Raw genomic sequence first — 26,539 nt, 5'->3', positions numbered from 1 at the left:
AAGAGAGAAGAGGAGGTTGAAATTTGATGGCTTCCTGCAGCGGGTCTTGTTCTAATTTCTTTTACATTCTTAACATTTGTAGTGGATCTTTTGCCATATCATCTTAGGATTTTACTTAGATCTAAAGAAATACAAGTAAGATCTTCCTGTATCTAGTTGAGACATTTTTAAAAGTCCATACCTATGTGAGTATAAGAATTTAAAAACGTACATTTGTAAAGCATCTGCCAGGTAAGATCAGATGAATGTAACTATAAGGATAGTTTTCCATCTAAGCAAAATACAGATGAGCGTACGTGATCCTATAGGGATAGGAATGAGTGGTTTATGAACTGTATAGTGACAAAAGGTGGTTTTCTGAAAAGCCACCCTTTGGAACATGAGGGAAACACAGCTCAAGACTTTGTGTTCAGACACTGGCTCTCGAGTCCCGAACACCATCACCTCCCTCCCTTTTACCGTTCCCCGAGTGCTGGTGTCCCCGCCTGTGCCTCCTCCTGCTCGCAGGGCCGTAGCGCTGCTGCTGTGGCACCGTGTCTGTGTCTGCTCTTACCTTTTGCTTTTTCGTTGCTTGTTCGCCTCCTGTGCTTCAGGTCTGTGTTTTTGCTTGCTTAAGCCTTTAACGCTTTCACAGAAAGTTATGGTGTGAGATAAATAGAAAATGAGTTCTGTCACTTTTTAAATCATTTGTGAAAGACAGAGGAGTGTTTCAGTACCTTGTGTTACCTTGTTGCTGCTGCTGGGCCTTCATCACGAGATGAACTTTCCTGTGAAAGGTAGAATATCTCTGCGCTTATTCTTTTTCCTGGTGCTCATGCTGGTTTCATCCTGGCAGGCTTGACTTATTGCTGGTTTCGTACTATAGCGCTATAGCAAAAGAAAGCGTCAAAAGCATATGAAAGGATGCAAACAAGTTATAAAATTAAACTCCAAATCCTAAATCAAAATTATGGAAGCGCTTTCTGTTCTTTGATTTCCCACCCACCACTTCTTTGCCCTTATCCCAGAAATGTTAGACATGAGCTTGAAACTCTTCTGTTTCATGTACTGTTATATATGTAAAATGTTGGAATTTTTTTAAGATCAATTTCAGCTGGAGCAAACAAGAGCCCGCCATCAACTCCTTCCTTCTATATTGCAGGCCCACTCCCCGATGGATGGGAACAAGCTATGACCCAGGATGGAGAAATTTACTACATAAACCATAAGAACAAGACTACATCTTGGCTAGACCCAAGGCTTGACCCACGCTTTGGTAAAAGTTCATCTCGCTTCAGAATTTTTGATCCGCTTCAGTTCAATCAGCTTTAATTTTGCAGGCATATTTTGAAAACTTTTTGTAGTACAATTAAAATATATTTTCATTTGAATTATAGAGACCTTATTTAAATAATTATTTTTTTAAAAATATTAACAGGATTAGCATATATCCTGTAGAAGTGTTTGCCACCGAAGTTTCTAATGCGAGGGGTTGGGATTTTGCCGTGTGATCCATACAGTTCCCAAAATTGGTGGAGTTCAGAAATCTAGAGACAGTTTCAGCCAAGCTCACTCTTCCCTTTAAAATTGCTAAACTTTACAACAGAAGAACCTTTAAATTCCCAAACAAATATTTACTTTCCTTTGCACTATCCTAAAGAAGGCATTGTCAAATAATAATTAATGCTGTTTAAATACACTTGAAACCTATACCAGCTTATAATTCCAGCTTGTCACAGTGATGATCATGACAAAACTGTATGTTTTAAATGATATGGAGAGAAAATATTAGCTTTATTTTTTCTATTTTAATAATCTATCTGTGGGGTAAAGACTATGTAATATTGGAAACAGAAATAGTAACTTTAAATCAGTGATCACAAGGTCTAATGTAAAAATATAACAAAATAGAACTGGTATCTCATGTTTTGTAGTGGTTTTGAGCTATATGAAAAGCAGAGCTGCAAACATTTCAATAAAATATTGGCACTGGTGACTATGAATAGCAATAGCATATAATATTAAGAGACTCCAGACTAGTTTCTTAGATTGTCCAAGTGATTGTTCTGATGTATTTAAGGTGGTATTACAACTTCAGTTTCTGTATAAAGCCATGACCTGTGTGTGAAAGCTTTATTAGCTGTATTTATTTGCCCTTGATTTGTTTTCCTAATAACTTACTATTTTCAGCTCCTTTGGATTTCAGTTATTTTTCCAGAGCCATGGAAAAAAACAGTAGAAGTGAAAAAAAAGAAGAGATCATTGTGGTTTTCAGGCTTTAGTTTTGGACTTGGTGCAACTAAATGAAAACAGTGTGCAGATCACTGAGTAGGTCAGGCTGAGGGGATACACAAAGCCTTTGAAGCTTTACAGGGGCTGACCTAACAACAACTGTGGGCCCCTTTTGGGAGAGGCATTAACTCCATGAATGCCATGTAAACACAGAGCTGCAGAACTCAACAGCCGCTTGTTCTGTTTTGCTTTTCTGACATGGCTGTTAGAAATTTCAGCGTTTTTGGTTTGTAGGCTTGAGCACCTACTTAAAACATGTCTTTGCTCTTACGCAGAACACCAGGTTGTCACACTTTGTTTATAAACCGCTCACCATTTTGTAGACAGGTTGAACCACTGTGCAGCTTGAGCCCAAAGGTGGGGCATGTATTGAAGGCTGTCAGCTCTGGCAGATGTCCATGCTGGCTTTAGCACCAGCCAGAGCTGCAGACCTGTTTGCCTGTTGCAAGAGGAGTGTGTGGGTAATTTGCAACCTCACAATTACTTAATATGTGAATAAGGCTGAAAAGGAAGCAGTCATTTTGAAAACCAGCGTTGCCTTTTGCAGTTAAGAGGCGGGTCAATTATATTTACTTCAGTAATCTTTCAGGGTATGTATTTTTCTTTTCTTCGTATTACTTTATAGTTTCTAATGATGAGCTGGAATTAAAAAGGTGTGGAAAAGGCTTTAAATGGCAGAGGTCATGAGTGAGATGAATCTTTTTTCTCAGAACTGTTGTACTCCTGTAAACAGTATGGTCTAACTGTAAAGGCAAAAGCTACGTGCCCAGTGCATACTGAAGTTCCATCGATTGTTAAAGCTGTGCATTTAAACTGAAAGAAGTTAGAAATGTCAAAAAGGCTGCATAAGGGTTTCTTGCTGCATAGCTTCCCTTTTTGGGCCCACTGCGTATGTGTATCCCAGACAGGCTTGAGTACACGCCAAGGCTCTTTATTTTGTGGTTGGACTTTTAATCTGTTCCAGACCTTTTCAGTCAAAGAGCTCAAGTGTAACTGAAAGGGGCAGGGGAAAAAAAAAAAAAAAAAAAAAAAGGCATGTGGACTCTTCTGATCTAGAGTGACGGCAAATAGAGACAAGCTGTTAGCTGCTGTTGAGCTTGAAGGAGTTTTCCTTGAAATCTTAAATTGTGCGCATTGTATTGTGGTTTATGTTTTCATCATTTGAGCCAAGAAAATACAGAATCTTATTCCTGTTGCTTTCTCACTTGTGACCTCCTTAAGTCACTCCAGGAAAGAAGAAAATCTGTTTGACAGAGCTAAACTACTGAGTCTTGCATTATTTATCATGTGGAGATCCTCAACAAACACGTGCTGTGCCCCTAAATAGCATGTGAATGACTCACAAGTTTACCTTTCTGTGCTTAATATAGGCTGAAAATCCTGTTGGTTTGGGGTTTTTTTGTGGTTCTCCCCCCGCCCCGAGGATCACCATATGCTTTTCTATCACTGTGTTTTAATAAAAGGGCTTGGTTTCACTATCTTTTGACTGCCAACACTTTCACAAGCAATGCTATGTGAATTCATCTTTTGATTATTATGGTGGTACTAATGTTGATTGAAAATGAAGGAGAAATTAATTTCTTCCTTGATAGTGCCACTTCCACCAATCTGAAGAGCCATTGAAACGGTTGAATGGTATGTGCAAACATACTCTTCTGTTCCAGTGTTCAGAAACAGAAGGTTTGAAGGGTCTTTGTCATTATTGCTTCTGACTTCCCAGCTTCCAGGGAGACAGCCCTTATGTCTCTCTATGTTCCTCATCAGATGGAAGCTTTGCATTCATCTTTATTTTCTCTAGTAGGTGTGCATATACCTTGGTTTGGTTTTTTGTTTGTTTGTAAGTAGTGCAGGGAATTTTCCATGAATGTGGCTAGAAAAGAAAGAAGAAGGAAGATCAGTTTGAAGAAATTGTTTTAGGCAGCACACCTACTGACTGACCTGGTAAAGGGAATTTGGGTATTGCATTCTTGCTTTTAGACAGAAAATAAAAGGAGGCTTTTAATACGGATTCTTTCTTGGAGCAGACCTGTAAGACTAATGCATCAGATAAGAGTCCCTGTTAGAATACCCAGCTGTGGAGTAGAGTGGGTCTAAAACCCAAGTGCTCCAAGCTGAAGATAAAAACTTTCTTCCACAGCTCAGATCTAACATCTTTATAGTGGCTTTGAGGCCTTCAGCTACACAAGTTAAACGACAGTGAAGTCTTGTTGTGCCTCAGATATTGATCCTCAAAGTTTACGTATTTGACTTTAGAATAGTTTTGTGTTGGAAAAATTCACAGACTTTAAAATCTAGGAAAGAAGTATGAAAGAAGGGTCTTCTCATGCACAGGGGTCAAAGGAATGGGGAGATCCTTAGGCCTGTGTGAGCAAGATCCTTTGTCTAGTGGAGCATCTGGTACAAACATGCTGTCCTACCTTCTTAGTGCCTTTGCAGACCTCGGAATAAGGGGCTTCAAATTACCTTTTTAAATTTTTTTTTCTTGAAGTTTATTTCTTTACAAGAATTGAGCTGTCAGGTTGAGCTTGTGTTTTGAACGGTTTTATCCTTTACCAGCTTCTGCTATTGTCCCCTGGTCATTCTTCACAAATCTTACTGGTTTTCTTAAACCTTTGAGATAAGTTAATATGTTTTCTTGATAGTCAAAGACTGTCTGGGTAGGAAACAGGTCAGCTATGCATTCTAAGTGGCTGGAGTTAGTGGAGTAGAAGAACATCTGCTTTTGCTATAAAATTAAATTTTCTAGAACCAATTGAAGTTTGGAATTGTTCAACTTTATTGCTACAAGTTTCCAAGAATTGGCTTTTGTATCAAATACCATTAAAGGGATTTTAACTCTTATTTAAGTTTGCAGATGATATGACTTGTTTTTGAAATGCAACTTAAAATAACTTGCCTTTTGAGGATACTTGATTTGTTAAATTCGAGGAAGGGACAGTGGACTTGAAGTGCGAAAATACCGGAAACTGGCAGCCGATTGATGTCTGTATGTCTGTTGGGTTAATGTAAGTCTTGTGTTTAAACCAAAGTACTCCGTTAGAGTAGTCAGACAAGTCTGTCTGCAGGAATTGGAGTAAAACAAGATACTGTTTCAGCTTTCTTGTTATTTTATTCCAGACTTCAGTTTTACAGGTTCCTTACTAGTGATCAAACCAGTGTTACACACGCCCGGCATTTTTCCTTCTGTTCTTTCGGATGTCAGAGCTGCCATATGGGATATGAAGTGAAAGACGTGACCTCAGATTGAAATCTTTGCCATGACTTGATTTCTATGACTCCTACTTAGAGATTATATTAACATTTTTTTTAAGTTCTGTATGAGTTTTGGATGAGAGGGAAGGCAAGGCAAGACAGGGTTTCATTCGTTATGGAAAGTGCCACAGGGGCTCTGTGCACAGTGGCTGCTTCAACTACACAAGCAGGAAAAGGAATAAAACTGATGATAACAGTAGGAGTATAGAGGATGCACATCAGGATTTTCTGCTTCCTTTTTTTGTAATGTTAAGATAATTTTACCTTTGAAATAACGAAAAGGGCTTGTTTAGAAATACTGAAGTAAAATGCACCTGTAGACTTCGTTGAAACGTATTTATTATTTCCATTAAAAACAACAACAACAAAACACAACAATAACAATGCCAACCTTACAACAAGCTTGAAATGCACTTAAAAGCTTAAGCTTCGGAGCATCTGCTAATTTTTAGGTATTGGAAATGAAAAGGAAGCATTCCATAGTGTTACTTTCTTATCCCGTACCTATCTAGCACTTTAGTTTGAGTTCTTTCAAATTAATTTGTAGGAGCCTTGCCAGAGGCAGATTTGTGAAAAAGATTGAACTAGAACCCTAGACTGGAAAATGGGTTGTTTTGGCCTTTGGTCAAAAAAAAGCCCAGGCCTTTTGTCTGGTCACAATGGCATTTCAGATGGCATCAAGTTCCAGATCTGCCTTCCATTTTTGCACAAAAGCAGGGCATGAATCACAGTTGGTTTTGATCTGCAAATTCAATGGCATATCCTCTTTACATGCTCTCTAAACCCAAGCGGATTTGACTTATCTGAAAGGTCTGTTGGTACTGGATTTTTCATTTACCTGTCTCTGTTTTTCTGGAAGAACAGTTTCAGGAGATCACTCAGGATGGGGAAGAGACTTCTGTATTTCGATATGCGTGTAGGTAGAGCAGCATCAGTTTTCAGTGAACCACTGACTTGTGTCAAAGTGAGCTCATTGCAAAACTGCAGAGGCAGATGAAATTTCCCTGGTGAGCATCCCTTTGTGATAGGGGATGCTACCCTTAAGGTAGTGACAATAAATGCTTATTAGTTGATCATTGTCATATCAGAAATTGAAATCTTGTTTTGTCCAAAAGAAGGATGTATTTACACCTCTTTACTGTACAGCATTCACTGAAGAAATCGTTAGATCTGTCCGTAAGTATTGTTTAAGGATGCAGTTATCTGCCCTATGTAGAGTGTTATATACTTATAAAAAGGGGAAAAAACCCACTTTTATTAAGAGTTTGTCAGGGCAGTAGGTTTGTGTAAGTTTATACCTGTTTTGGGTTTTGTTTTGTTTTCAGAATAATCCCATTCGAGACAGGAGATTTGTTGGTGATGCTGTCTTTATGCCAGTAAAAACGTGTTCTTCCAGTGTTGTGCTAGAACAACTGTGACCGAAAGAAAACTGCGTTCCTAATAGGGCTGTTTTTTCTACCATAACCTTCTAACACGGTGGTTTGCATGTCTCTGTTAATGAGCATACTATGTTAAAAATTGAAGGTGCATAATTTCGAACACATAGTTCATTATCTGTAATCTAAACATAGGTGTACACACAATAATTATACACTGTACATCTAATCACATATAATCTAAAATTCAAAGCGCCAGCTTTTTTCCTCCTTGAATTCAATCATGTCAACTCTCGATTTCAGTTACCTGTATAGGAAAAACAATTTTGCTCTGTTGCTTGACAATATACTGTTTTTTTGTTTTGGTGGTTTTTTAAGTTGTTTTTTTTGTTTTTGTTTTTTTTAGTTTTTTGTAAGTCCTGTTTAGTCATTTCTAAAGGGCTTATGACAGATTAAAAAAAAATTCAGATGTGCACGTGTATATACACCAGGTTTGTTCCTGCCAAATAAATTGATGGAAATCTGCATTTAAAAAAAAAAAAAAAAAGAAGGAAAAAAATAAGAAAGCTTTTGTATTATTTTATAAGAAATTATACAGAAGCTTGTGTTTTGGCCTAGTTAACCCAGGAAGTATTATGTGGTGATTAAGCAGTGACACTGTTTGCAGCTAATATCCTTATGTACAGTCTTTGCTGATTAAACTTTGGTCTAAAATGTGGACTAGCTTTGATTAAATGTATTTTGCCAGATATTGGGTGGGCAGACATGGGGCCTTGATGAGCTCAGAGTCCTGCTCTTTCTGTAGTCTTCAGTGTTTCATAGGTACAATTTAAACTTGGATGACATTAATTGAGGTTTCTTCTTATAATCTGTCCTATGCAGTGTGAGCTACATAGTTCTCCTGTCATACTAAGACGTACACTGTCAGTTCCATTCTGTATGAAGATTTAAAAATAAAGTTAAATATTTAAGAAAATGTTTAGACTTCCAAAATTAATATTGATTTATTTTTAAAGAATGGAACATGCTTTGTTTTATATACATGCGCTGAGCAGAAGTTTCTTTTATAGCTATTTATGTTACTGCTGAATCTCATTTGTATTTGCTTTTCTGGCTGGCCAGAATATTTCAGTTCTTCTGAAACTGGCTCACATGGAGTGAAAATGCTTTCTAAATATTGCTATTGACTTTTATGAAGACAAAAGTCAGATCCATGAACAACTGCAACAGAATTTTATTCCAGTTTAATTTCTGATGTGTTAGGAGTCTGTCTGGGGATGCTACAGAGTCTTAGTGGTGGTCGATCAATCCAGCCATTGCACCTCAGCATTTTAGGTTACAGAGCGACTACTAAAAGCAATGGCAGCTTTATCAAAGACAGCAGAGAACTGTTTAATTTATGTTGCTTGAACCAGTAGGTACCATAGTGATAGAATAACAAAAAGAAAAATATTAATTTCATTTGAAATCAAGTAATTGAGAAATGCAGAGTAATCAATCTGTAGTTTGGACGTGCTTCTGTAATGGATAGTATTTTCATTGGATATATCTTGTTTAACCAAGAGTCCCAGTCAGGATTGTTTGTATATTTCTTTTACCTGACTTAAGATGCTGAGATTGGTTTGTACACTTAGGACAGCGAAATGAGCCCAGGGAACAGTCTGTTTCGCGTTTCTCCCTCACTCTTAAGCTCCAGGATTCTCAGAGTAATCAGAGGCTGACACCAATGGAATATTTATTGTCCTAATTTTTAGGTTGTTCTATAACAGCAGCATTATTAAACTGCAGTTGGGATTTTGTTAAAGTAATATAGCACTGCATTATAAAGAATGCACTCCAGAAGCATGACTTGTATCCTGATCAAACAACAAATTGTTGTACCAAGTCTCTCTAAAAAAGCCACTTGGAACAAGTTTTTATTACTTCCGAGACTCATTCTTTCAAATAGTGCTGGTAATTTTTTTTTTCTTCACAGCTCTTTTCAATTTAATCAAAGAGGATTTTTGCCTTTGTTGCCATGCTGCAAACAGGCACCATTCAAAAACCTGGCCATACCCAAAAATGGTGCACAAAAACCGACTAGTTTACAAATGAAGCTGAAGAGGACAAGTATTCTTTTTCAATTCCCTCAGTGAAAACATTGATTCTTACTATTAAGAACAGTAAGTTATAGTATGTTCAGATCCTGAGCTTTTTTGTTGTAGTTTGAACTTTGCAGGTTAGAATTCGTTTTGAAGGCCGAAATGATAAATACAAAAGCAGAAGCGTCAAACACTGAGCTGTGTCTGTTGCTCACTGGGGTGCCGCTCTGCGGCTCTGTGCAGGGAGAGCTGCCTGGGACCATCGCATCCTGGGAGGGAATTCGCCTTTGATGTTTGAGTTGTTAACAATCTGCTGGCCTTTTCTCTCTAGCACCCATGGTTGGTTTGTTGTTGTTTGTGGTTTTCCTTTTTTTTTTTTTTTTTTTTTTTTTCCCCTTAAGGCAGTCTAAACAGTCTTAAATTTGGGGGTTTTTTTAGACGTCAGTCTAAACCTTTTTCTGAAAGCGTTACCTGCTACAGTACAGAACAGGCGTTTTGCTGTTGAGTTTGGACAGTAGAAAATTCAGTATGTAATATTTGAAGACCGCTAATTTATTCTCAAAAGCATATTGCAGCTATTTTAATTGACTGTACCCTGCAGATTGTGAAGCTAAGCCATATTATAGGGCGGCAAGATCTTTTTTACTGTGTTAAGTTGCCCGTGTTTTTTAACTTGTCTGCCCCTCCTCCTCCTCCCTCAAATCCCCCTCTTCTAGAAACAAAGACGTGTTTGTTCCTTCTCTGCCTGTGAGGTCTCTGCAGCCTCCGCTGTGTGGGTGCAGAGCCCCTTATTTAAACGCTTTCCATACCCATGGAAGGTAAAGCACAGGACGCATCAGAAAACTGATAAGTCACAACTCTAATAGGTAAATGAAGCTCTTTGCCTTTGAATTCAAAGTACTTTAAAAGAGCTGTGCACGTCAGGATCATCACAAACCCATGAGGTGTGGGGAAAAATAAAATGTGCTTATCTGACATCACATTGATAAGCATATTCTTTAGAGTGCAGATTTCTGTTGTCATGTCCTCAGTAAGGTAATGGAGAATTGAGAGTAAAACTCTAAAATCCTCTCTTTTTTTCTGTCACTTGAAACAAGATGTGTTTTCCCTCTTTTCATTAAATATTGTGTTGGAAATTATAGAAAATGACATTTTTCTGCTTCCCTTGAAGACAACACACTTGTATAATCAACCAAGATGGCTGAAAATCATTCAGTGTTATACTGTTGGGTTTTTTTTCCATTGGTTCTTCACTTGGGGATGTTGTTCAATCAGTAAAATCCAGTTAGCAACATCTTTTTGAATACGCAAACTTCTACTTTAATTTCACAGTTAGAAGTAGTTCCCTTACATGAAAAGCATCTCCATGATCTGTTCTGAGGACAGTTTAAGATCTTGTTTGAAGTCTTTTGCACTTGCATTCTTGAAATAGCAAAAATGCTCAGAAAAATCCTTTTAATGGATTCCTGAATAAGAGTTTAGAAACTAGATTTTTTGGTTCAGTTTCTGAAGAGTTACCAAACCATATAATTAAATTCCCCCCTTCCCCCCCATACTTATTGGTGAATGTTAAGTATGCACGGAAGTCTCAATATCTTATGATATTCCTGGTTTAGATGCACTTTCAGTTAGAAGCATTGCTTTCAAAATGGACATTAGAAGGCATTTTAGGGGGAACTAGTTTGGTGGAATAAAATACAAAGCATCAGACAAACATGATTTGTTTCTTATAGTTTTAATTGCTAAGTCAGGGGATGGGAAGAACAGAGCAAACTGTGATCAGAGAGAACAGGGATAATAAAAGCAACTGTCAGAAAGGTACAGGTATATAAAATACGAGGAACTTGGCATGAGAGGGAAATTATTTCCAAAGCTGCATAGTAGTGGAAAAGGTGCCTAGGGAAGTAATACTTGTATGGTGCATGCAAGAAAAACAAATTCATAATATGTTGAAAGCGTGTTGGTGATGCTGCACTTAAGTGTTTAACTAAGGTTAGAAACTGTTGAATGTCTGCGAGGTTATCTGCAACATGACTTGGCTCTGAGCTGCTGAGACAGGGACTCGGAAACCATGATTATACAATTGGAGACTAGACCACAAAGGTGGCCTTTTTAACCTAAAGAAATTGACATTTTTCAGCTTTGGGTACTTAGTTTTTACAAGCTAGATAGTTTGCTTTTAACTTAGCTGTGTTTCTTGCAGGTGATGGTAATTTTCTAACCTTTGTCCCTCTTTACTTTCCACTGTAAGTGACCTTCTGTCTTGTTTAATAGCAGGGTTTGGTTCCTGGAACTTCAGAAGGGTAGCACAGACTTCTGCTTGAGTTGCAGAATTAGCTAACAGCAGGAGAAGGCGATTGTTTCTGTTGTCCCCTAGTAACTCCTTCACTGTCTGCTTTTAGGGTGAAAGAGAGTGAGAATAAAAGCAAAAGGTATGGTCTTAGTTCCAGCATTAGCAGGATTCTGAGTAAAAAGAGAAAAAGCAGGAGATACATTCCCCACTCCAGCAGTGTCACGTCTGGCTGGGCCGCCACCTTTTTGCATTGCTCTCTCTAGCTTCAGCTCCACCTAGTTTGGTAAATGCAGGTAATCTAATGGCTGTCAGTCTGCCAGCAGAGCTTGCCCAGTGGAGGCCCTGGAGCTTGTCATTACAGATCACTGCTCACATCACCTTACTGTGGCCTTTCAGTACTTAAAAGGGGCCTGTAAGAAAGATGGGAACAGACTTTAGCAAGGCCTGTTTATGACAGGACAAGTTGTGATGGTTTTAAACTAGAAGAGGGGAGATTAAGGCTAGACATGAGGAAGAAATTTGTTTACAATGTGGGTGGTAAAACCTTGGCCCAGGTTGCCCAGAGAGGTGGTGGATGCCCCATCCCTGGAGACATCCCAGGCCAGGCCGGACGGGGCTCTGAGCAACCTGATCTGGGTGAAGATGTCCCTGCTCATGGCAGGGGGTTGCACTAGATGACCTTTGAAGGCCCCCTCCAACCCAAACTATTCTATGGTCAGCTGTTTGATTTTAAGCTTTAATCCGCAGTAATGTCATCATCTCACTATTTTTTCCTTGCTGGGTCAGGATGGAACTTGCAGGTTGGAGTTGGACCTCCAGTCCTTTTTATCCACCCTGTTTCTATTTGGTATTGGGATTCAGTTTCTATTCCTACTTCACCCGTTCACCTACCATTACAGGAAGTTTTATCTTTTTTGTAATTATATGTATGAAGCTCTCTTGCAAGTATCTATATAAAAGACTATTTCAAATTACTTCAAGCTGTTTGATGCTTCATTCCATTTTGACTTGACTCATGAAAATGTGACCCACCTGTCCATTAGACTATTGACTCTGTGCTGGACCAATGGAGTAGTTGAAAGGGTAGACTAGAGAGTTGAGTCTGTAACTGCTTTCGACTTGTTTGTTTGTTTTCTATTCTCACTCCAGTGAGCATATGGTGTTTCTTCTTCATACGTTACCTCTCAGTGGAAAGACGAGCTGTGGCAAAGTGAAAAGGGAGCAAGGCTGTGAAGCACCAGCCATTTTTACTGCTGTTATGAGATAAATATATTTAGGCTTTCTTGGAACAGAAGAAAAACACTACTTTACCTCAAGTCGAACACTCTAAAGGCAGTGGAGGTGGAACAGCTTTTCAGAGAATAAATGATATAGATACTTTATGACATAATTCTCCTTTCATATGATAGTTAGAAGTGTTAGTGTTCCAGGAATCCTCTACATATGATGAAAACATTAATTTGAACTAATACAACAGATGGTTTTCTTTGCACCAAATCAGCCTGCCATCCTATAAGAAGCTCACTCCTTTTTTTTTTTTTTCCCTTGGTTCCCATAAACCATAATATTCATTCCCAGAAAAAAAAAAAAAAAAAAAAAAAATCGCTACCACTCTCCCATCGCTGCTTCGGCAAATGCATTTGGCAGCATACTGTGAATGTTAACAGATTCAGGATGCTCCAGACAACAAGATGGAGAGCTAATTCCAAAACTGAAAGCCTCTGAAAATAGTGCCCTTGTAATACATTCAGCCTTTCCCAGCCCTCCCTTTCACTATGGGAACTCCAGTGCCTCTGACTTCAACCATACTGGTCTCGTGTTTGGGAACAATCACGCCTGTCAGGTAGATGCATCCCAGTCATGCATGATTTTATAAAATAAGATTGTATTGGGTGTTGCTTTTATAGGGGAAGATGGGTTCTCACTGTGCATTAGGCATACAAGGTGACAACACTTTCTTCTCCACACCTCAGTAAAGATGTATCATATACTTCTGTGGGGTAAAAGCAAACAAAGCACTAGTAAAATGTTTCTGATGTTGATGGCGGCATTTTTGGCTGTATAATTCATCTGCCATTTCTGTACCAGCTCTAATTTTGCATGTCAAGATGCCCTAAATGGAGCCTGTAACACTCAAAACTTGATGTGACAGGATTGTTGCATGACCTGCACTACAATGGGAAGAATGGTAGCCTTTAACCAAATGTAGATTGATATAAGTGAGATGATCTGCTTTGTCATTCTGTTTTTGAGTTTATGGATTTCAAGATTTCACCCGAATAAGAAAAGTGATTTTGTATTATTTGTGTCTAAACTGAGAATAGTTTATTAGGGAGAAAGAGAGATCCTTCTAATTAAACTTGAAATATTTTAATACCACCAACTTACACGTATAACTGTTTTCATAAGCTTCTGGAACAAATATGTATTCTTAAACATGAGACTCTTGCATTGATTTCACAGGAATAACACGTGAGCCTACATTTCATACTCTGCACATCAGTGTAGTTGCGCGTTTTATACTGCCATGGCTTGTAATTTTATGAAGTTTTTAATATATGCCTTCTAAGGATAACACTTTCCTCGCATGTATTTGTTTGAATTTCATTTTTAAATGTTTCTTGTTTTGGTTCCTTAGCCATGAATCAGCGAATCAGCCAAAGTGCTCCAGTGAAGCAGCCACCCCCACTGGCTCCCCAGAGTCCCCAGGGTGGTCTGATGGGTGGGAGCAGCTCCAATCAGCAACAGCAGATGAGACTTCAGCAGCTGCAGATGGAGAAGGAAAGGCTGAGACTGAAGCATCAAGAACTGCTTCGGCAGGTGAGGCCACAGGTTAGACACCTACTTCCACTATTTCTTTTGTATGTTGTGTTTTGTTTCGGCTAAGTTGTTGTTCCAGTAAGTCTTAAAAACCGGTGACTGTACAAAAAGCTTTGGAACTAAAAAAGTCTAAATTCATTCGGTTACTGATATCAGCTTGGTAGCAAAAACATCTGACTTATCAGACTGAAGGATTTGGCCTTCCTCCCTCATTCCTCTCTCTAACAAAACTCTCCGAAGAGGCTTCTTTACGATTAGGATGACATCATGGACTGTTGATCTGATTGGATATTCCTCTTGAGAACATATTTCTTATTCATTGAGATCTGAGTCACGCAAAAAGACAAGAAGTTTGTTCCCACAGCTGCTTTAGTTCTCCCTTTTAAGTGGAGGAAAGTCTTTCACTTTTAGAACCAGTCACAGTCTGTAGGATTTCAAAATATTTTTAAAGTTTCTACAAGATACATTGAGGAGACACCTTGTTGCTAAAATCTTATCTGTTGAACAGTGGAGTACAGCATGGAACAACTGAACAGGTCATGCTGCATTTTCAACCTGTGGTTTTCTTATGCTGAAGAATTTCAAACGTCATAATTAGGCTGCAAGCTGTTCCTTTCAGTATTTTTCTACTATATGAATATAGCTGTAGCAAATGTTAAAGTGTAGGACTGGACGTTGGAATATCTGGATTTTGAATTTGGGCTCAACATCCTTTTGACTCTAAGCCTTCTGCTTCAATTTTTCCATCTGAATGTTTTAAGAGTTACTACCATCTGTGCTAGATATTTAGGGTATTCTTTGGTTCTTTTTGGCACTGCCAGAGAAAGCACTAATCTTTTCTCTGAGGAAAACCTTCTAAAATCTTACCCTGTTCCCTTTTCACTTTGGGTGATGGGCCTTGTGTCAGGAGAGGATAATATCTTTGTCCTCAAAGACAGCTTTTCTCTTTCTTCATCACCTTCTGTCCTGAAATCTGACACCCGTCATCCCCTTTGTAGTCAAGGACTGTTCTGTAGGAATCTTCAGCATCTCTTGGTGTAAGATGGGTCATCTTCACAGCTGTTACTTTTGATATAGTACTCTAGGTAGAATACTTTGCAAAGGTGGCATTAGGACTCTCCGCTTAAGCACCTGGGCTTCTGCTGTTCCTGCTTTGCAATTAATCCACCAACAAACATTTTACCCTGTGCTAGCATGCTTCTAGGTAGGCCTTCTAATCGTCTTCTTGCCTCAGTTGTCATTGAGAACCTGACTAACTTGGGACCAGGTGACAGCCAGTTTCCTTGATGGTGTTCTCCCTGGTCGTTAAGCTTATCTGTCAAATATACATCCTTGGTAAATCTGTGAGTTCTGTTTCACTCTGTCTTGATTTTCATAGTATCTTAACTCCCTTATCCTGTCTCATCTGGCCTGTCTTGGGGGCTTGATACTACAAGATGGTGTTTATAAGACAGCCTGCAGAGGCAAACCATGCAGCTAAAGTAATTTTTATCCATCTTATTTTTACTCTTAGGCATTGCGGAATATCAATCCCAGCACAGCAAATTCTCCAAAACATCAGGTAGGCTCTTAACTGATGTTTCAGCGTAACTAGAAAAAAATGAAAGCATTAAATTAGACTAGCAGGGGAACTTTTTGCTTTGTGAAGGCATTCTAGAAAAGAAAAACAAACAAACAAAACCAAGCTCTGCCATACACATTTTGGAACCACTTTTCTGGTCACAAACTTAATGTTGTTTTTAAGAGTGCTGCATTACCCCAACTTTATATCAATATTTAAGAGCAAATAAGGAATTCGTTGCACATTTTTTCTGCGTTGAAAAAACCTTCTTGTTTAGCATTCTTGAGGATATTGTTGTTCCAGTCCTGATGTCATCAAGATGCGTATTTAAAGCAAACCTCCCATTATATCTAAGATAGTTTGTGACTTAAGTACTGTTCATATGAATGTTCTTATCAGTTTGTTTAAACAGGTATGACCTTAAAGAAGGAGATCTGTAATCAGTTAATAAAAAGCCACTTGAAATATTTATGATTTTTAAGCATATAGAGTGTAACAGAATAGTTTACAATAGGTTAGACTAACAAAATAACTGCTATGGGGATATCAGTCCATTTTGACATTTAACAGGCTCCTGCACAGATATATTTTCTGTATAGCAAACAACAGTCTGTAAAGTTTCTCAAGACCAAAAGGAAATTGGTCAAAATGTGAAGCATAATAAACAGTTTAATGCAGACTTCTTTTAGGCTCTTAAAAAGTCTAATATGGAATGAAACTCTGAAAAGGTGGATTTATAGATCTACTTAGCTTCTTGCTTGCTATTGCTAACAGTATTCTTAATCTACTGGTTCTTAGCACAATATTTATATTGGCTTGTATTGTACTTTGTTTCTAAGAAAAAACATTATATGCACCAGGCAAGAAAAACAGAATAAAAGAAAGTATCTTGTGTTTGGAAGCCATGAGTACTGGTGTACTGTTGCATTCTGAAGAGTACTGCAGAATTTGTATGTTACTAGTTCCCCTGAGAATATAATCTTTAAAATAAGAACCTCAGACCTTAGAAACAGTACTGACACCCTGGAAAAAATACGCTCTTGTTTGGCAATATTAGTGCTGCTCTGACACTGAAGCATTTTAATTGAGATTTAATAATTTGATTCAATTACAGAGCGGGAACCACATAATGATCTTCTCGATCAATATTAGATCCTATTATAGAGGAGAAAAAGATTCCTGGTATACAAGGGAATAAACAGAGAAGCGCACTCCTCCACACCAGTTGGAAACACCTTATCTGCTGCCACAATTAGGTCATTCAGCAGGGATGTTTTCCTTATTGAATGCCAAAAGTGTATTCTGTGTTTTCTTGTGTGCCTGAAGCCCTATCATAGAATTGTTTGCTCTTCCACAGTAACTTCTTCCTGTTTCAAACTCAGAAACATGCAGCAAATAGAGAACACTGGGGTCAGTTTCATGCTTTATAAGATCAGATTTTTGGAACTTCTCAAAATTCTGGCTTAGAACAGTAAAAAGCTGAAAAATCCTCAAAGGGACCTTATGGATAATTCATTAAATGTGTATGTAGTGGTCATTCTGCTTTGTTTGGTATGGGAAATGATGAAAGCATTTATGCAAAAATCAGATTTCCAGTCACATTTAAACTGGTTTTTACCAGGCTTACCTGTGCACTCACCTGCCTGGGTTCAGTTTTATTAGTCTGCACTTGCTGATGAGTCAAACTGTGTCTGAGGGATCTGTTGGATACAAAAGTAGGCTATCTTGTCGACTTAAAAGTTCCATAGTACTAGATTGTTAATGTTGTATCATCTACATGTATTTTTTGTGTTTTCATGTGTCACTTCAATAATGTGGTGAGCAGCCACATGTGGAAGAAGGTGCTTAGAGAACTGCTTCTGGAAATTGTTCTCCAAATGCCTCTCGAGACCTTGTGCTAAAGAAGCAAATGTTGTCTATCTTCTCCAACAATGCTATTATTGAAGTCCCAATCTCCACATCGCATCAGCTCATAGTCAACCTAGTGAATCCGTGAAAAATCCGTAGAAATAATGCAAATCTTTTTGGTCAACTTTTTCTTTCTGACAGATCCTTTCTTTCCTTCGTGAATAAAATTAATGAAGTTTAGAGGAATTATTTGCTTTCATGATGATAAAGCTGTGCTTGGGAGAAGAATAATAGCTTATCTTGATGAATTTTAGATGTTCTTTTAAGAAATACTGAAAATAAAATCTTCATATGTTCAGTGATCTTAGTTCTGGAAGACTATCTGAGAGGGGGATTGTCAAAGTCTTTGTAAGGAAATGATAGAACACGAGCATTCTTGAAGATTGCCTTTAATGAAGTATCTTTCTTATATGGATTAAAAAAACCTGCGAAATGTTCCTTAACTTTTAACTGGATCTCTGAGCTTTTTCTTAATCGCAGAATCAGAGGTTGGAAGGGGCTGGTGGAAGTCTAGTCCAACATCCTGCATTCAGCTCAACCTCCTTTTCCTTCTTGGCATTTTTGTCCACGTACCCTGGATACAGTGTCATGGTTGTATTGATGTCTTTCCTCAGGTTTTTTTGGTACTCAGTGAATATTGTGTCTTTGCCAGTTTTTATCTCTCTGCCATGGTACTGTGGTGTCCTGTAGTGACACGAACACTCCAAGTGTTATGTATGGAGGCCTTAGCACTTGAATACCTCCTGGAAAGATTGAAATTGCTCAGCTACTTCTTCTGTAGGAAGTACCGTAAAATATGCTTCTTGTTTAAATGAGGATTTATTTTATTGTAATTCTAAAAATGTCGAAGGTTTTTGAAACAAAAATTACTACTTCCATATTTACTGTGTGTAAACAAGAGCTATGGATACATCCAGGGAACTTGAAAACACCAAGCGTCTGTCCAGTTACTTACACTCATCATCATCAGTTATCTGTGAACACCTCCCTGTCTTAGTTAAGAGGTTGAGTGACTTGACTTTCTCTCCATCCCCAGTAGCTCTCCTTCCATTTTCCTGCAGTTTAGCATCTGGTTGTCAACAATGTCTCACCTAAAATAAATGTCAGTCGACTTCTGCATGAATGATAAAATTGGCTAGGTGTTAGGTAACAGATTTCTTGCCTTCTAGTATACAATGAAAAGAGATTAAGGCAAATAATGTTGAGGCTCTGAAGACATTATTCTTGAATGTTGTGCAGACTACTTCCTTGTGCTAAGACTGGAAGATTTCTTATTTGCTGCTAATATTAGGGTATTTGCTAGTAAGGTCAGCATATACACAGCCATTTATGCGGTAGGCTATTCTGTGTGTGCTTGCTCATTCTGTATCCGCTGCTCGTTTCTAGCGCTGCATGGAGATCTCTGTCTGGGAATGAGATGCAGCTCTGCTTCCTTGCCACGCTGCTCCCTTGTGCTTTCCCACTGACCTTTCTCTTGTCTCCGTGCTGCTTTCTTGGTGGTTCTGCATACCTGGAATGTGCTTTCTGCTCATCGTCGCCATTCTGTCATCCCTTATATTTTATGAGGTACCTCTTATATTCTCTGTCCTGTTGTCCCGGACTTATTTCTTATCAACTTTTGACATTCTGGAAATTCCCATACTTGGTGAAGAATCTGCAAAGACATGACCAGTCTGTTCCTGTTTGCTCAATGGCTTGGTTTTGTTTCTTTTTTTTTCCTTCATATTTGGTCTTATTAATAGAATACTGAATAGTTACTGCATTTGAAATATTGTTTGTTTCCTATGATTCCTGTTTTTTTAAAGAAAGTTCATCTTTGTTGGTGTTTGACACCTTTCATCAGCTTAGTCAAGAAGATTTCCAGTGTTCCAGGAAACCATTAATTTCTTAGGACACTATTACTATTTTTCAATGAAAGATTTCTTCATTCACTTTGCATGTACACCAATACAAAGGTGTGTTACTGTCAAATTTGTGATGTTTTCTAGAAACAAGTGCAGTCTTGAATTCTGTGCTCTCGAACTTCCATGAAATTAGTGAAGCTGGAAGTTTTTAAATAACAAGATATACTTTTGTTCAGATCTTTGTGGAAACGGTGGGCAATGGTTATTTTAGTTTCTTAGTGAATCTCAGTGTTGTCCTTTGAATCTCTCGTTCTCCTGAAGCTTATTGCTTGATATTTGATAAAGATGGTCTGTGATATGTCTTATTCTGAAGAGATCCATTATGTGAGAAGTTCTGAGGATAACTTGCTAAGACACAGTGAAGAATCCTTCCAACAAAGCTTTTTTTTCCCATTTAAAATTTTTACTTCTGATATTTTTTTTTTAGTCAATAGTCACAATACCCAAAACTTCTCATTTTGGTGGAAGTAATTTTTTTTTTGTAGTGTTTTAGTGACTTAACTGTTTACTAATACTAAATTTTGCTTTGTCCCTCACGGTTTAAGCTTTCTGTTACATGTTTCCTTTGCAAAATGAACAGAAATTGTTTTTGATTTCTTATTCTCCAAAATCAATAACAAAATATTGCTGGAGAAGTGTCACACAGATAAAGGAGCTGAACAGCATGTATGATATTATAAGTAACTTGAAGATTCCAAGTAGGCAGAAAACAAAATGATTTTGTATGCATTTATCTCAGTTTTCATTGAACTGTTGATGTATTATTGCTAGCAGGAATATTTTACTTCATTAGGTAACAAACCATTGTTATTCATTGGACAACCTTCCAAAAATCTTTGTAATTAATGAACTGACTTCTTCAGTCTGTGGCAGTAAATTTTGCACATAATAACAAATTTTAGCACATTGCCTCTATAGGCATCTGTTTAGAATCATAGAATCATTTCGGTTGGAAGAGACCCCTCAGGATCATCGAGTCCAACCATAACCTAACTCTGGCACTAAACCATGTCCCTAACAACCTTGTCTAAACACCTTTTAAACACCTCCAGGGATGGTGACTCTACCAGTGCCCTGGGCAGCCTGTTCCAGTGCCTGACAACCCTTTTCATGAAGAAATGTTTCCTAATATCCAATCTAAACCTTCCCTGGAGCAACCTGAGGCCATTTCCTCTTGTCCTCTCACTTGCTACTTGGGAGAAGAGACCAACCCCCTCCATGCTACAGCCTCCTTTCAGGCAGTTGCAGACAGCGACAAGGTCTCCCCTCAGCCTCTTTTTCTCCAGGCTGAACAGCCCCAGCTCCCTCAGCTGCTCCTCATCAGATTTGTGCTCCAGACCCCTCACCAGCTCCATCACCCTTCTCTGAATTCTCTCCTCAGTGTCTTTCTTATGATGAGGGGCCTGGAGGTGGGGCCTCAGCAGCGCCAAGTACAGTGGCACAATCACTTCTCTAAAAAAAGGAAAAGGAAGGAAAGCATTTGGATTTTAGGTAGCTAAAAGTTAGTTCAGATAATCTCGCAAGTACCTGCTGTTTACTCTGCATCAGCTGTACAGAGCTTTGTTGCCAAGCACCATGAGGCTCACAGGTAAGGTAGCACACCTATGCAGTGCCATGACTTTAGAAATTAATTCAGAAAAGATAGCCAGCTCTCTTGTGGCCATCCGGAGCTGGGGCTGAAGACTGCAGCTGGGCAGGTGTGTGGTATTTTTTTAAGGAGAATATTTGCTCTTAATAAAATGACTTCTGACTGAGAGTCTGGTAGACATGCTCTGGCAAACTGAACTGCAGCAGTTTAAGACGTTAAACTCAACTGTCTTGCCAGAGTTTGCCTTATTTACAAGGCAGCAGGATGTGTCTAATGTTTTTTTCATAATCCAGTAGCTGAAGCATCGGTGTGGCTACACTGCAAGACACATCAGACACCTGATCGATCAGACAAATTATTTTTCAGCTAAATCTGTTTTCTGACTTGTCTTAGTGCATGACCATACACATGCTAATTCCTGCTGAAGGGAAGGGTAAGAATATGTAGTCAGAGGCCATCCATAGCAATAAGTAAAAAAAATCACTTTGGAATTGCCTGTGCGTTGTGACCCACTGTGATTAAGAAATTGAGACACTCAAATTCCTCTGCCCTGACCAACAGACTCTGCTGCTTCTAAACACTGCTAAATAAAACAAAGTTTTGTCAAAGCATCAGGAATTTCAGCTTAGAGTTGGATGTTCTGTAGAAATTGTAGAGATGTTCCTTGACCTAATTATTATTTAAGTCTTTAGTATTTCTGATGAGCAGTGCACTAAGGTAGTACTTTGAAGACCGCCTAGCAAATGTGAGCATGACTGGACATCAGTAGGAAGCACTATTGAGAGGGAGTCCTGTTTGGCTGGGTTTGGGGGGTGTGAAGGGTATGTTGGCTCCCATCAAAATATACAAAATGCGGAATTCAACCAGTTATACTGCAACAGTAACATTGACGATGTTCAGTCATCTTGGGAACTAGGTGCTTTAACTATTTCTCGGCTTCTGAAATAGTATAGCTTCATTCCTTATTGAAAACCATAGATCTAAGTGAAACTAATAGTTTGTCTGGCAAGAGGTGTAGAATTTGTTTCACGCTTGGTTAAAGTGAGAAATGCTGAGCATAGATAGCTAGAAGATACACAGTAGGAAAGATACTTGTATTATATGAGTAAATAGAGAAAGAATTCAGAAGCTGTGATGCCAGTTGCAGCACCTTAACTTTACAGATTAACAAAATAATTTTATTGCTTGTTTGTGAATGTAGATCTTTTTAGATAAATACTCTGTCTGAAAGTCTAGAGAGTAAATGAGATCTGCACCCCTTGCCTTTTGTCTGTTTTTTGTGCCCCTAACTGCTTCAGGACACAGTGTGTCTGTACAAGCTGTAGCTCACTGCAGTGCATTTCCGAGTCCCTGGTGCTGCTTGCGTTTGCAAATCTCGATCTCAGAAGGGCTGCTAAAGCAACTGGTCAGCAGAAGGTGCGAGTCACGTTGTCCTGAGTACTAGATGGCCGTGAAGAGCAGCATTTGCTGGAACTGAACACGAATTGGCAGAGGGACTGGAGGGGGCACGTACCTGCCTGATGGGTGCTCTGAGACCCTGCGCTGGGCCAGGGCCAGCGAGAGGAGGATGAAGCGGTGGCTCAGCAAAGGGCTGCAAAACCAGACAAGAAGCCAGACTTTACCGACCAATGTCTATTCCAATTTATGCTGCCTTATCTGTGCTTGCAATGCTCTGCATAGCACTGTGATTTTGCAAAATGTGTACAATACAATTAATTACCACTCTGTCAGCATCACCTCTTGAATTAATTTTGCTGGGTTTTGTGATTGCCACACTGAATGATTTGTGCTTCTCCCTTCACTAATTGCATAACTCCTCATTGCTGAATCCATTTGTCTTCATCTGTCCGTGTGTTTTTGCTGTGTGTTTTGTACATATGCTCTAACTTTCTGGCCCTCAAACAAGAAGTTAAATACTTAATCTGAAGAAACAACTGGTGCTGAAACTGCCCATAAGTGTCGTGGTCTCCTCTTCGCCCTAACACTTCTCTCGCATCCTGGTGTAGCCCGTGGATTGTGTGATAGTTGAGCAATGTTTGGGGGCAGAAATGTTACAATTGGCCCTTATAAAGTAAATTTACCATTTAAAAAAAAATATAAGGATATATCAGTTCAAGTTGAGTAGCATATCTTGTGTTTAACACAGTAAGAATATGAGACGTGAGTTGCACGATGGAGACTTTTAACCTTTCCTCAAAAGCACAATGAAGATAAAAACATTCTGCGAAGAGTAATTTTATAAAGTTAATTTGGACATGGTGTAAGTGACCTGGAACTTCATGTAAAACTTAATGTATACGCAATCAAAAAAAAAAAAAATGTGGTCAGCCAGATAACTTATACAATACTGACCTTATTTTAAAAATTGTTTTGCTTAAGGAGATGACAGACCATTTTGGTCACTTATATGCAATAATCAAAATTCAACTTTTGTGTTAACAATAGGAATGCTAAGCTTTTATTTTCCCAGAGATACTTAAAAAAAAGTGTGAGATACAAAAATAGGATGAGATCAAGTTGTAGAAATCTAAGCCAGGATTTTGTCATGGTTTTATTTTTGCCTCCAGACTTTAAATACTTCTAATAAAGGATATATTTTAAAGGGTGAACTAAAAGCCTAGAGTTCACATTGCTCTCTTTGGAGCTGGGAGGGGCTTGTACACTCCCATACATTGTTTTTTAAGTATAGAAAGCACAAAACGTTTTTATTGAAAATGAGTTTTATAAGGAAGAAGAAATAAAAGGATCATTCTTCAAGCAACACAATTTTGGTTTCTATTACATGCACCTTCTGGGAAAAATAGTCTTAATACACTCTGTAGGGTTTGTAAAACCTTTGTTTATCTTATGGAATGGTTAAAAATTGCTCTCTATTTGTTTCTGAATAGGTTGTCTTTTTTGGTAATTCCTTTTTCTTTCAGACTTCCAGATTGACATAAATTTATTACTTGAATGAGTAATGAAATAACATTCGTTCTAGGGGGAAGTGCTGTAGTTCTGCCTCCTGAATAAGGAACATTAATGCTACTTACAAATAGTTAAAAATAGTTGTCGTTTTGCACTTTTAGCACTGTTGTTGCTGAAACAAGGATCAAAGTAGTACTACGATTAAAAATATCTTTTTTTCTCTGTGTTGTGCGTGCCAAAGAATAGGCAAAATAAAATTCTCTCTCCAGGTTTAATACATTTCTTTTGAGTGGGCCTTCAGTGAAGTGTGATTTTTCTTATTTAGCTGGCTAGTATCTGAGCTACATTTATCTTTACTATACTTACCTACTGGCTTATGTTCATAAATTGATGAAACTTCAATCTCACCTACTTTCTAAGAATTTAGAAAATACGAAGGTAGCTCCCATTTTTCCACATAGGTTATTTTCTTCACGTATGGAAGAGAAATTGGTGGTGGAGGGTTTTTTGTTGCTTTTCAACCGGGGACCCAGAGGGATTTTTCTTTTCTCCTTTCTTCCTCCCCCGCCCCCCAATTGCATTTGCTTTGCTTTTTCCTGCATGTATATGGCTGACATGACTGACAGAAGTTTGTAAACTTATCTGTGGAGTAATACCTCGTTATATAGTCTTTGCACTTGGTTTTATTACATAAGCAAATGAAAATCATGTGGATAAGCCTATAGAAATGATTAAAAGGTGCCTACAATCCTAAGATCTCAAAATGGGGAGGAGTATTATTGCTATTTCTTAGAACAGTGGCCACATGAGTGGTGGTGAGCAGAGGACTGGATTTACTTGGAGTAGGCAGTTGGGTGTGATGAACACAAAAACCAGTGGTACGTTTGTACACTTTCTGCAGAGGTCTAATCAACTGGAATGAGAAAACCTTATAGTACAAGACATGAAATGGTATTAAAGGAATATGCAGAATAATTATCCACAGGAATGGGAGTGAAGCATATGCTGATTAGAAAAGGAAAAAAAAAAAACAGGTGGTAGGGAAGCATTCAAGATATGGTGCAATCTGCTGGAAAGTAAAATAACCTTAGATATTTTTTAAAAGAAAATAACTTTGAAGAAGAATTGGAAAAATATTATTTTTTGTATATTAAAAGTCTACAGTAGTCCTTAGGCTTATAACTGAGAATGGATGAAGACCTCATATTATACAAGTGAGAATTATTGAGTATTGTCAAGACTGACAAGATTTGTTTTGCCTGAGATGAGCTTCCCAGGCACAGCCTAGAAATCACATACTGCTAATAATGGTAACAAGAGAGTCAGTAGATTTCTTTACCAGTCTCTACATTAACAGAGCACAGACTTGGTGAGCCATTGATGATGTTTTAATAGAGTTGCTTGAAGCAAATTATTGTATTTTTCATATGTGTAACTCATGTTTAAAAAGGGAGAGAGGGAGCACTGGAAATTACATAAAATGCTGCTTATCTCCACCCACCTTTGATTTTGTGTATTTCATGTTAAAACTTATTTTCATTAAATAGTAATGACAAGCTTTATGGATGGATTGATTCAAGTTGGTACACAGGCAGATGCGTAAAATACGAATGTAATCTAGGTTTGTAATTTTCAGAAGTGCAGTGTCTTAGTTTTACTAAGAAATTACTGAGGATTTGAAGAGCTTTTAAGATTTACATGTGAGACAAATCACTGATCCGATCTGTCAGAAATTTCAAAATGCATGACTCAAACAGGAAGAGTGAATGGGAACTTGTAGGGAAAGACTTGACGCTTAGCTGAATGAAGCAGCAAGGTAAAAAGGAAACCAGGGACTTAAACAGAACTTAAAAGAAATGGAGAAAAAGTGCTAATCAGCAGAGCTAGACAGATGTATCTTAGGGGTCAGATAATGTTAACAATTCTTTTTTTGGTCCTAAGAACAGACTTAGCAAAAGGATATTGAAGTGAACTAGAAAAGTTTTATGTAAACATACAGATATTTATAGCCGTAAATACATTTACAGTGAAGTCTCTGTAGTACTGGGCCTGACTGGTGGAAAATTCATTGTCATTGAAGCCAGTAAAAATTCTTGCTTTGTCTTCAGAAACTTAATTTCATTTAAATCTTGTAACTGGAAACAGTAAAAGCATCAATTACCTGTAATGTTACGTGTTTATGTGTCTGAAAAGTGCATTCAAATGCCTAACACGATCTTTTTTCTCCTCCTCACCTGTTGTAGGAATTGGCTCTCCGTAGCCAGCTTCCCACAATGGAACAAGATGGTGGATCTCAAAATCCCGTGTCATCTCCTGGAATGTCTCAGGAACTGAGAACGATGACTACGAATAGTTCTGATCCCTTTCTTAACAGGTTTGTAGGGGTAGCTACTAGAAGGGAAAGAAACTGATTTAAAATTCTGTTTGGTACATGTAATAGTTTATTTTGAACATCTGTCTGTGCCAAAAGCCACAGCTGTAAATGAATCTTTCCTTAAATGGCAAGTCTAGTAAAAGTTGAGGATTAAAAGCTGTCTCCTGTGGGAGGAAGTAGTCTGTTCAGACTTGTAGGAAGGTT

The 26,539-nt window shown here is 38.2% G+C and overlaps 1 protein-coding gene across 8 annotated transcripts in view; it reads left to right on the top strand.

Moving 5' to 3' along the window:
- Positions 1 to 26,539, top strand: part of YAP1 (Yes1 associated transcriptional regulator) — a 90,466-nt gene that overhangs the window by 55,124 nt on the left and 8,803 nt on the right. Inside the window, exons 4-7 of one of the 8 annotated variants that reach the window (XM_065650120.1) lie at positions 1,142 to 1,255; positions 13,912 to 14,093; positions 15,607 to 15,654; positions 26,205 to 26,335. In XM_065650120.1, the coding sequence (XP_065506192.1) occupies positions 1,142 to 1,255; positions 13,912 to 14,093; positions 15,607 to 15,654; positions 26,205 to 26,335 (475 nt within the window). Of the gene's footprint in view, positions 1 to 1,141; positions 1,256 to 13,911; positions 14,106 to 15,606; positions 15,655 to 26,204; positions 26,336 to 26,539 lie in introns of all 8 variants that reach the window. The other 7 variants (XM_065650113.1, XM_065650155.1, XM_065650145.1 and 4 more) reach the window with 7 other exon arrangements.

The sequence above is a fragment of the Caloenas nicobarica genome, chromosome 1 (assembly GCF_036013445.1).
Source record: "Caloenas nicobarica isolate bCalNic1 chromosome 1, bCalNic1.hap1, whole genome shotgun sequence".
Taxonomy (NCBI): domain Eukaryota; kingdom Metazoa; phylum Chordata; class Aves; order Columbiformes; family Columbidae; genus Caloenas; species Caloenas nicobarica.
The sequence above is the reverse complement of the archived record's forward strand: the minus strand, read 5'-3'. Positions and strand labels throughout refer to the sequence as shown.